The following is a 10,777-nucleotide window of genomic DNA, read 5'->3' on the forward strand; positions in this document are numbered from 1 at the left end:
AAATTACTATGCTCTGGAATTGTCATTGGAATGATGGCAATAAATTGGTTTTTTATAAAATTTAAAAAAGTTTTATTTGTATAATTTGTATAGATGTACTATAAGATCTTCCGTTAGTGTTATCACAATAGTAAGGCAGAAGATTCTGTAGAAAATACACAAAAAAATCTTACAAACAGATCTTGCTTTTTGGGAGCAACTTAATCCTTAAGCTAATGCAGAGATGATTTGGCTTCAATAATTTTTGTCAGTTGAAAGAGTATATACATGTAAAAGAAAAAAAAGCGTCAGCCTGAGAGAGCAGTTTCCTTCTGGTTCTTCTTTTAGTTTGTTTGTACAGGATAGACTTTCACAAAATGACAAAAATGTTTCCTACTTTTTAAAAGTGGCTATTTCATTGTTTGATTGCGCTACCACACAAAATCAAAAGAAATTCACCTCGCTTAATGCGGATCAATTGCTTAGTTGCATTATATGGACATCCCTGTTGCTGATGGGTTTTTGTCATATAAAATAAATCAAAAGAGAATGTTTGCATAAATGTCTACTGATTCTAAGGAAACATGACACATTCCTCCTCTGATTCCAAGGTGGGGAATCTTATGAAGAGGGAATTTAAAAAAGAGCAAATCGGTAACTGGGCAACTAAACTCGTTCTAACTGATGTATTTCTTTCCTCTGAAAGAAAGATGTTGGCGTTTTGAACTCGTGGTACATTAAGATAAAAGCCATTGGAAATACTACTCTCTCATTTTACCTTACATGCTAAAGATTACAATAATTAATAGAACACATTATATTAAATTTCCCAAATTTTAAAATTAAGTAAACTGCAGGTAAAAAAATTAAGGAAATAGTAGAGGTACAAATTCGAAAGAAATGAAAGACAATATTAGGACAAAACCTCTAGACTACCGGCGAGAGCAAGGTCGAAACTGCACTACAGATTGTACATACACACATCTTTTTAAAAAAATGCTATTTTATAAGAAAATATGACCCTTACATGTTGCACTATTTTCTATTACGTTTTGGAAGGTCCAATGCAGTTCCTCCTGAATTAAGAAACGTTCATGTTCTTTGATGCCCTTGTAAACAACATTTTGTTAGAAAAAAATTGAATAAGGTAGACAGGAGTTACGGCATTTCAACTCTGTACGGCAAAAGAGGGGTCCAAAAACTAAGTATAAATGCTACAAAACAAAACTGTCATGGCTAGTATTATAGCTTAAACCTAAATTTCAATCTACTATAGACAATTTTCAGTCTTGATGAGAGAGCTTTTGAAAAAAGCGGTAGCTTCTTTGTTCAGAGAAAAATAGATAAAATACAAAAAACTTTGCAAACATTGGCAAAAACTAAGAAAATATCTACATATAACAAAACATAAGTACAAAAGTAAATGCATTACTTAAATTAATCAGAAATTTTTTACTTATAAAAAATAGAACATTGAGAAGTAACAGAACTTGCGCTAGTGTTTTTCAAAGTAAGTGGCTGGTGGAACCTTCTCGTATCACTTATGAGACAGAGCAACAAATGAAAATATTGGTAAAAATGGTTGAGTAAAAATGATGAAGCTATGACAGAATAAGAAAATCTTATAATCTTTCAAGCAAATCTTTTTGTCTGTTGGACAAAAATGTGAAGGCTGAATATTTTGGGGGAAAAAATAAAGCCATTTTGCTACATAATCTGGAAAAAGTTAGAGCAAAATTAAATACTACACTTCATTTTTCCCTCAAAAATATGAAATTCTGTCGGCTCCGTTTCGTATTAGGTACAACTAAACACTCCTTTCCATTCATAATTGGCTAGTCAACAGAAAAGTTAGAAACCAAACCTTTTAACTATTCATGTCCTCAATTCAACGCAATATCTTCAAATTCATTCCCTCTTGCCGGCTGCTCATTCACTGGCGGGGACGATTTGTCTTGAGTAGCCATCTTCCTCAGCTCAGGATATATGCTACGGATACTTATGATTATGTGCAGCAAGTTTTTCATAAGGAACATAGAGATCTCTGTGTGGAACATGATCCACGCATAGACTCGGACTGACAAAAATGGCAGATCAACGAAAAACAGGTGGAGCAGATGGTACAACACATGAACTGGTATCATGAGTGACAAGTTGCTCTGGTTTTGCTTATCGGGTAAGCTCAGTTTGTAGAGGGACAGGAACGGCAAAATGAAGTTCAGTGCAACCAGAGTGAAGATTAGGTTTTCGTACGGGATGAGGACGCTGTCTGGCAGATGAGATGCTCTCTCTTTCCGCTGCAACATAGTAGTCTGGAATGAGTACGTAAAGAATAAAAGGTGCATTCATAATAGTAACGGCATAGGCTCCTCTTGGGTAATTCACATTTTTGCACTAGTATGCATTCAAGAAGGTCTGTGTAGCATCCTTAGAAAAAATTTGGAAGCCAGAGTTGGATAATAAGTTACCTAGCTCAAAATCTTTGCACAATGTGTACTTAAGCTCTGTTCCGTTAGACAGTGAAACTGCAGAAAGGCGTAACTCACTTAGCAACATTGCAGACTTCTTGTCATTCCCTATTTTCTGCATAGAGAAGTGGTAGACATCAATTCTGGAAAAGTCATGTTGTTTTTTTTTTTTTTCCTCTGTATGAAGGATATCCTGTGAAAATTTCAAGTCATGATGTTTGATTAGGTCTCCTCATAAAAAATTAAATAGGAGTGGAGATTTTGGAACACCGCGACCAAGATGCGCATTTTGGCAGTTTCACCATCAAGTTGTTAGCATAGTGCAAGGCAAGGCCTGTGTGCTTTCAACATCTATTGTGCATGCCAAACAATTTTCAGGACAATGATAGGTATAAGGAAATCCTCCCTTCCATTTGAAGAAAAAAAAAAAAAAAAAAACCCATGAGGACACCTATTTCGTTTGTGTCATGTTTTGGGGTGCACCTATGAGGGTGTTTTAATGCTGCCTTTACTACGCAAAAGTGTTGTGCTGGGATTTATTTATTTTATTTGCGAAGATAAGTATATTAGCCTGAACATAAAGGCTCAATACAAGTCGGATTGGAAAAAGTTACAAAAAAGAGTAATTTGGGCTGTGCTGTCGCGTTTAGGAAAAAAGTTGTATGAAAATTTAAATGTTGTCATATTCTTCTCGATGGAACGCAAATTTCTGGAAAAAAAACAATGGGTGATATATTCTTCATATTTCCAGGGATTTTATTTCCAATTTTCTGAAGTATCTCTGATTTAAAAAAAAAAAAAAAAAAAAAAAAAAAAAAAAAAAAGAGAGAGAGAGAAAGTCCAGATCAGTTTGCTGTTTCTTCAAGAGAAAATACCCATTTTTTTTTTTTTTTTTTTTTTTTCCAAAATTAAATACATATATTTTGTCTGAGGAAACAAGGCAAAAAACTTTTAAAAGAAAACTCTTAAAAAGTGTTTCAATTTTCGTTTTGAGGTTTTCCTTTAAGAAAAAATTCACAAGAAGGCAAATTTGAGGGAAAGAGTGTTAAAAAAATCTTAGGAAATAAACTGTCTGTACTTAGTTTTTCAACACGAAAAATGTTTGAGAATTTATTTTAGAAAAAAGCTGTTTCAAAAGCGGTCATGGTTTTGAAGACTTTTATGAGTACTCATCAGAAGTTAAATTTTACTTCCAAAAAATAGCGAAAAAGGATTTCCGAAAACTAACATTTTTACAGTGCCTAGGACTAAATATAATATCGCGACGAAATTTCCCGTGATTTTAATTATAATCGTTCGTAAAATTATTGTAAATTTTTCAGAGAATCTGTGCGCCGATTTTTAAAAAATATTCACTCATTTTGAAGCATTAACTGTGGTTTGCAACGTTTCAATCGAGGCAAACAAGCTCATTTTCGCGTGGAACCATCGATATTTGAGTTCGTTTACGGCAGGCGTGACATATAACTATTCGACCACTACAGTAAGCATGTTGCGGCTTTGCCGGATTGAAGGCGCGTCAAACTGCGAAGATGTCTTGACCGCCCTGCCAACTCTGACGGGTGGGACGAACGCTAAAATCGCTGCGACACATAGACGATGCGTCATTATTTATGGCTCCCATCTAATTTTCAGCATAGGAAACAAAATTAACTATCCTAAAAGCTACGATTCAGATTCAGGGACCTTGGTTTTACTTCGGTAAAAAGAAAAAAAAGGAAAATAGGACTAAATATAATATCGCGGCGAAAATTCCCGTGATTTCAATTAAAGTCGTACGAAAAATTATTGTAAATTTTTCAGAGAATCTGTGCGCCGATTTTTCAAAAATATTGACTCAAATTGAAGCATTAACTGTGGTTTGCAACGTTGCAATCGAGGCAAACAAGCTCATTTTCGCGTGGAACCATCGATATTTGAGTTCGTTTACGGCAGGCGTGACATACAACTATTCGACCACGACAGTAAGCATGTTGCGGCTTCGCCGGATTGAAGGCGCGTCAAACTGCGAAGATGTCTTGACCGCCCTGCCAACTCTGGCGGGTGGGACGAACGCCAAAATCGCTGCGACACATAGACGATGCGTCATTATTAATGACTCCCATCTAATTTTCAGCATAGGAAACAAAAGCAACTATCCTTAAAGCTACGATTTAGATTCAGGGACCTTGGTTTTCCTTCGGTAAAAGGAAAAAAGGAAAATAGGACTAAATATAATATCGCGGCGAAATTGCCCGTGATTTCAATTAAATTCGTACGAAAAATTATTGTAAATTTTTCAGAGAATCTGTGCTCCGATTTTTAAAATATATTGACTCAAATTGAAGCATTAACTGTGGTTTGCAAAGATGCAATCGAGGCAAAAAAGCTCATTTTCGCGTGGAACCAACGATATTTGAGTTCGTTTACGGCAGGCGTGACATACAACTATTCGACCACGGCTGTAAGCATGTTGCAGCTTCGCCAGATTGAAGGCGCGTCAAACTGCGAAGATGTCTTGAGCGCCCTGCGGACCCTGGCGGGGGGGACAAACCCTAAAATCGCTGCAACACTTCAACGATGCGTCATTATTTATGACTCCCATCTAAATTTCACCAGGAGGAACAAAAATAACTTTCTGAAAGCTAAGATTTAGAATCAGGGACCATCCTCGTTTTTTCCGTAAAAATAAAAGAAAAACAACTATTTCCAGACTTTTTAAAAATTGCCTGGTCAAGATCGTTGCTATTAGGAAAGAATCTTGAGGGGGACAGTATTTCATAAAATATTTTATCTCATACAACATGCAATTTACCTCTTCTTGTTGTTGGTCTGTGATTAAAGATAGCATATCAACCGAATCAAAAATTTCAAAGCCAGTTTTGACACAGACAGTGGTGACATAAGCACGTCTCTCAGCAGAAACAAAATCCCAATTGTGAGCCTCCACAAACAGCATAAAGGTGATACTCGTGAAAGCTATTGTCATCTATAAACATAGAAAAAAAACAAGTTAAGGTTCGAGGGCTCTACATCAGCAGAAGCATGTGTAAAGTTTGAAATTGCTGCACTCAGCAGCAGCGCATTTCAAGCCATATGATAGCTAAATGACAAATATTAAGTGCCTCCTTAGAAAATGCCAAAAATTACATGATAAAAGCGTTACAAAAACATTGCTGGAAAGTAAATTTTGGCAGAGACATTGTGAGGTTTTCACCACCATTTATTACCAGGCTAAATGGGACTCGAAATCAATTCTTAAACCAAGCTTTGGGATCTAATGAAATTCTGACTTCTCTCATCTGTAGCATTTCCTACAGGAATTAAGCAGGAATTAGAGCAGGAATCTGCAGGAATTAGAGCAGCTCACAAAGAAAGATTAGCATTTTTATAAAACTTGGTCGTCTTGATTCTTAGACTCAAAAACCACATATTTATTTTGTTACGCAGCCTTGCAAACTTCCAGTTCTTACCGCTTTATTAATTAAAGAAAAAACTAATCATCAGTGGCGTGGCGTGACTTTATCCGATAGGTGTTCGGTAGGAGTGTCAACCACCTAAGGGGGGGTCAGGGGGGGTTTACCCCCCCTCCATGAAAGGGGGGTCCGAAATTTTTTAAAAAATGAAGCCGCAAGAACACAATTTTCATCCTTTCTGGTGGAACACAATTTTCATTTAAAAAATTATTTAAAAACACAAAGATAAAACACACTCACTTGCGTAAAATTGTATAAAATAATAACCGGGACGCGTTTCGGGAGCTTAGCTCCCATCCTCAGCCGCGACTCATCCTTTTTGGTGAAAATTGTGGCAATAAATTGACGTTTTATTTTATTTTTTTTTTCACTGATCGTTTTCCTGTAATTTATTTATTTTAGTGAATTTTAGTTTCCCCCAAATTTATAGTTGTAATTTTGGTGAGAGAGTTCTTTCACCTCGACGGTGCTCATCTCCTGCATAGGAAACTTAAAACCGCGCCGAAAAACGACACAGAAAAAAGCCGAGCACTTCTCGAATACGACAGTATTAGAACTTTCCCGCTTGTTTTTTTTTGTTTTTTTTTTCCTTTTTTGTTTTTTTTTTCCTTTTTTTTGTTTTGTTTTTTCATTTTTGTTTTATTTTTTAAATTTTTTTATAGCTTTTTTTATTTTTAAAGGAATATTTGATTTATTTTTTGATTAAATGAATGAAAAAAATTGTTGAAAAAGTTTTTATTATAATTAAAATTTTCAAAAAGTATTTATTATTTATTCAGTATTCTTCTGAAACCATAATTCCAGCTTCTTGAAAGGAGAGAAGATCACGTTGAATTGCACAACACGCACCTGCGAGAATAAGTGGGAGACTGAGGAATGTGGAACTGAGAGATGCGGCCCGCGCGCTGCCCGCAAGCGAAGAGGAGAAGCATAGGACGAATTGGCAGAGGGGAAATTCGGCCGTTCGCAGGGACCTGCGGACCACTGGTAAAGGAAACAGCTGGACTGATGAGCGACTCTCGTCTCTCGTTCTCTCCCTGTTCCCTTTTCTCTCTGCTATGTTCACTTCGCGAGCGCGGTCCGCACTTGTCGGCCGAACTCAATGCTCCCGCTCCGCTCTGTCCTCCGCGCCAGTGCCTCCCGCTCTCTCGTCTACCGACCCTTCTTCATCATTGCACCGAGGTTCTCTCTTCTCACCGAAGTGGGCAGCTCGCCCCGCCCGTTCCCCTCTCACTCTCATCCAGGATAGGTGGCCCCTCGCGGACCCCGCGTCTCAGGATTCTTTCTCTCCGCCACGCCGCATATCGCCGTCGGAAGAAAATCTCCCGATAATTATTTGCGGTCTACTATTCTGTATTGTTTCCCACATTGTTAGCCATAATTTATCAATTGTCTCAAAATATTTTAGGGTGTTCGGCGAACACTGCGAACCTATGGACGCCACGCCACTGCTAATCATCATAATTCCTTAAAGAGGACCCTTCACCCGTTGCTGCCCTTGAGGAAACTGAGAGGATGGTGATGAAAAAGCGGAAAGAGAGAAAGCTCACCTTAAGCGTTTGAGGTCCCAGCAAATCAGTGGTTTTCAAGTTTAGAGACAGTCCAGACCAGTAGATGATGATGATCTTCACCAGCAAAAACAGTATGTACACCAACCATGACATGTAGCTCAGAGGCAGGACACCCAATTTGCTCGTTGGGAATTTCTTCAGGAATTTTTTTGGTGAATAGATAAAAGCGCTTTGATCTGGTGGAGTTCCATTGGACTCCTCTTCCTTGGATTTCTGAAGATAAATGTATGTTGCTCGCATTCCGACCATGGCAAGCACAACGCAAATGAAATCTCCGAGGAATAAGAAATGTGGAAGGGTTTCGTCTGGGTATTCGTTCATGACATAAAGATTCAAGCATGCACCCTGCAGTGTCATGATTATGCCAAGAAGGACCATATCACAACAAAAATAGAAGCAGTTTCTTATGGGCTTAGAGACGATAGCTTTTATCATAGGAGGTACTGATCGATCCATGATGAATTGAGTCGGAGAATTTCGTTGGCACTACAGTGAGTTGGAGCGTTGGCACATTGATAAAGATGGGCAGGAGAAAGTGATCGGATTTCAGTAAAATTTCAAGAAAACAGAAAACAGCTCAAAAAGAACTATTTGAGCAAACAAAGAGATGAACAATGGTCAGAGAAGAGCAGTTACTCAGCACCTGGAGACTTCAGGCAGGTAAATGTTGTTTTAAAATCACACTTTTGAGTTTTAAAAAAGATTCAACAAGAGAGACAACACTATAAATTGATAAAAGTATGGAGGTATTTTCCAACGGTAAACTTAATAATGGTGGAGATAAAAAGAAGTGTAAACAAAGCTTATTGTGATAATGGATGGATCACGAATCACGAGTTGACGACTGATAAAGGAGGGAATATAAACACACTCACACAAACAAAAACACAATAAAGGAATGGCATTGTGCTGACATCTCAGCCAATCAGGTTCAAGAAAAACTGCAATTCTTTAGAACAGCTGCAGCGATTCAAAAGTGCATCTGCACATGTACACCAACCAATGAAACATTACAGCACTACGTAAACTCTATCTAAATTCTTACATTGTCTTCTCTTAAGATCAATTTTCATCGAATTCAGAGGTCATAATAATTTAAAAATGGTTGCATATCGTATGAGATTGCATTCAGTCATTATTTCATGTTTAAAAAATTGTCAGAAAAAAGCGAGTAGAACTAGAGAGATTGGCAATTTACATAATCGGGATCAAAACAAGACGGACAGTGTTGACGAGTTGACGTAGTGTTGCAACGTTGCCGTAAATTATTTACAAACCCCATAACTTACTAATAACTTACAAGTGAATTGAAGAGTTTTCATCATTGCATCACACTGTGTTCTCTCCTTCATTTTAATTGTTTATCATTAATTTTAACTTCTCGCTTTCATCGTCGTATCAAATAAATTCTTTTGAGATTCCGCGTTTTTAGGATCGCGAAGTCAACATAACCTCAACTCAAGAAATCGTTTCGAAATTCAACGTCGCGTAGCGTCATGACGTGGAGCTTCGTGTAGTACGCGTTGTCACTTCACACTTCACATCAGCAGCCGGCCGTCAATTTTTCGTGAATCGTGATCGTCAATTGATCCCGTGCTCTTGAAAATTCAAGACATTACTTGTTGCTGTGCGTCTTAATCTCCCAGACCAGTGCGTTTTAGGTCAGTCACCATGATTAGTCAAGCAGTGTTCGTTTTTCTCTCGCTCGTTGCGCTATCCAGCGCCGAATCATGTGTCAGCCCCGAAGTCTCGGCCTCTTCTTACTACACACAAGATGGTATCGTATTGACGCATGTTGGTTTCATCATTGAATTCAGTCTCAAGTGCGCTAACAACGTCAAAGATCTTGCGCTTGTTGCGGAGGTAGATGGCAAGCTCCTCCCAGAGGCTAAAGTGACAGGCAACGACCGCTACCAGGTCAGCTGGGTTGAAGATATCAAGAAGTTCCGCAGCGGAGAACGTTTTGTCAACCTATTCGACGAAGAAGGTGCTGTAGCTTTGAGGAAGGCACTCAGAAATGGCGACGACATCTCATCCATCAAACCTTTGGTCACAATTGCAGTTAGTCATCCTGGAACGTACCAAGGTCCATGGGTCAACTCAGAATTCCTTGCAACTAGTCTAGCAATCGGAGTTTGGTATGCTGCTTACTCTCTCAAATCGAAGTTGCTCGCTCAGTGAGAATCTTAGTGAGTACCTGAATAGCTTTAATTTAACCTTGTCCATCTAAGGAAGAATCAATTTTGTTGAAACCCAAAACCAAATTTCATGGGGCTTTTTGATTAACAGTCTTTTAGTTCATCCCTCAGGTACTTTTTTATTGTTGAATTTGATTCCTAGCTATCATGACATGTATTTGCACGTTGATGCTGGGTCATAAATATCTAGAGCTCGCGCATCGTACATTGAGACAAACGTCAAAGTATTGTTTATGCCTCCAGTCATCAGTGGTGCCCTCTGACTGCATGTATGAACCCGCTGAATGGTGCAAGTTCGGAGCTAATCAGAGATTGACGTTTGTCTCAACATACAATGCACGAGCTCTAACACATTACTCTTGACGACTGTTCCGATGTCAGGTATGCATCAACAAAGTGTTTTAATACTCATGGAAGGCCAATGAAGCAATTGTTTTGTAAAAAGAAAAAAAAAGCTGTACAAAATAGGTAAATTAATTCTTTTGTTTTTTCTATGTCTAGGCGGTAAGTAGGTTGTGTCTTTAAAATTATTGATTTTTCTGTTTTAAGAAAAATGTAAGCTACAAAGTTATACATATTAAATTACCTAAGTACCTCCAGATATTGTGATTTTTTCACATGTTTATCTTGCTCCTCTTCCCGATGAGTTCCAAAAAGACCAGAGTTCACACACAATTTATTGGCTGAGTTTTAGGTTTTGGCAGAAGTTCTGCTGTCCTTATTTTTGCATTGATTCTGAGTGCATGGATCAGGACAGATCGGCTGTCTCCTCTGAGAGTTGGCCAGTTATTTTGCTGTGAACTCGGGCAGCACGAAACTAAGATGGCAAGGTAGAGTCCAAATAAGTTCATACCCTTCTTAAGTGTGACAGAAGATCAGCTGTCTTGAGTTGAGCGCAGAATTAAAATGTAACTGTGGAGATGGCGGAACTTCTGTTGCAGTCTAAAAGTGCATGAACGTATTCGGAGAGGGGGAAAAAAAGGAGAGTGAAGAAAGGGGGAAATAAGGCAATAATTTGTAAATATCTGTAGAATGCAGAACGTCTCAGCAAATCACATCCTGTTTCTCAAACCGCTATAATCAACACAAAAGAATGAAATTATGGT

At 38.0% G+C, this 10,777-nt stretch overlaps 2 protein-coding genes across 3 annotated transcripts; one reads left to right on the forward strand and one right to left on the reverse strand.

The window, feature by feature from the left end:
* Positions 1–48: 48 nt before the first annotated feature.
* LOC109043013 (uncharacterized) lies at positions 49–8,368 on the reverse strand. 2 transcript variants are annotated; one of them, XM_019060027.2, is made up of 3 exons: positions 7,453–8,368; positions 5,242–5,415; positions 49–2,291 (listed from the first exon to the last, which is right to left on the reverse strand). In XM_019060027.2, exons 1-3 carry the CDS (start codon positions 7,927–7,929, stop codon positions 1,863–1,865), a joined length of 1,080 nt encoding a protein of 359 aa, XP_018915572.2. In that variant the 5' UTR covers positions 7,930–8,368; the 3' UTR covers positions 49–1,862. The 2 variants fall into 2 exon arrangements, with proteins under 2 accessions (XP_018915572.2, XP_018915573.2); XM_019060028.2 differs by having other exon boundaries at positions 49–2,276; positions 7,453–8,351.
* Positions 8,369–8,813: 445 nt separating this feature from the next.
* Tapdelta (Translocon-associated protein delta) lies at positions 8,814–10,270 on the forward strand. The gene has a single exon (XM_019060030.2). The coding sequence runs from the start codon at positions 9,145–9,147 to the stop codon at positions 9,652–9,654; it is 510 nt and encodes a 169-aa protein (XP_018915575.1). The 5' UTR covers positions 8,814–9,144; the 3' UTR covers positions 9,655–10,270.
* Positions 10,271–10,777: the final 507 nt, after the last annotated feature.

The sequence above is a fragment of the Bemisia tabaci genome, chromosome 8 (genome assembly GCF_918797505.1).
Source record: "Bemisia tabaci chromosome 8, PGI_BMITA_v3".
Taxonomy (NCBI): domain Eukaryota; kingdom Metazoa; phylum Arthropoda; class Insecta; order Hemiptera; family Aleyrodidae; genus Bemisia; species Bemisia tabaci.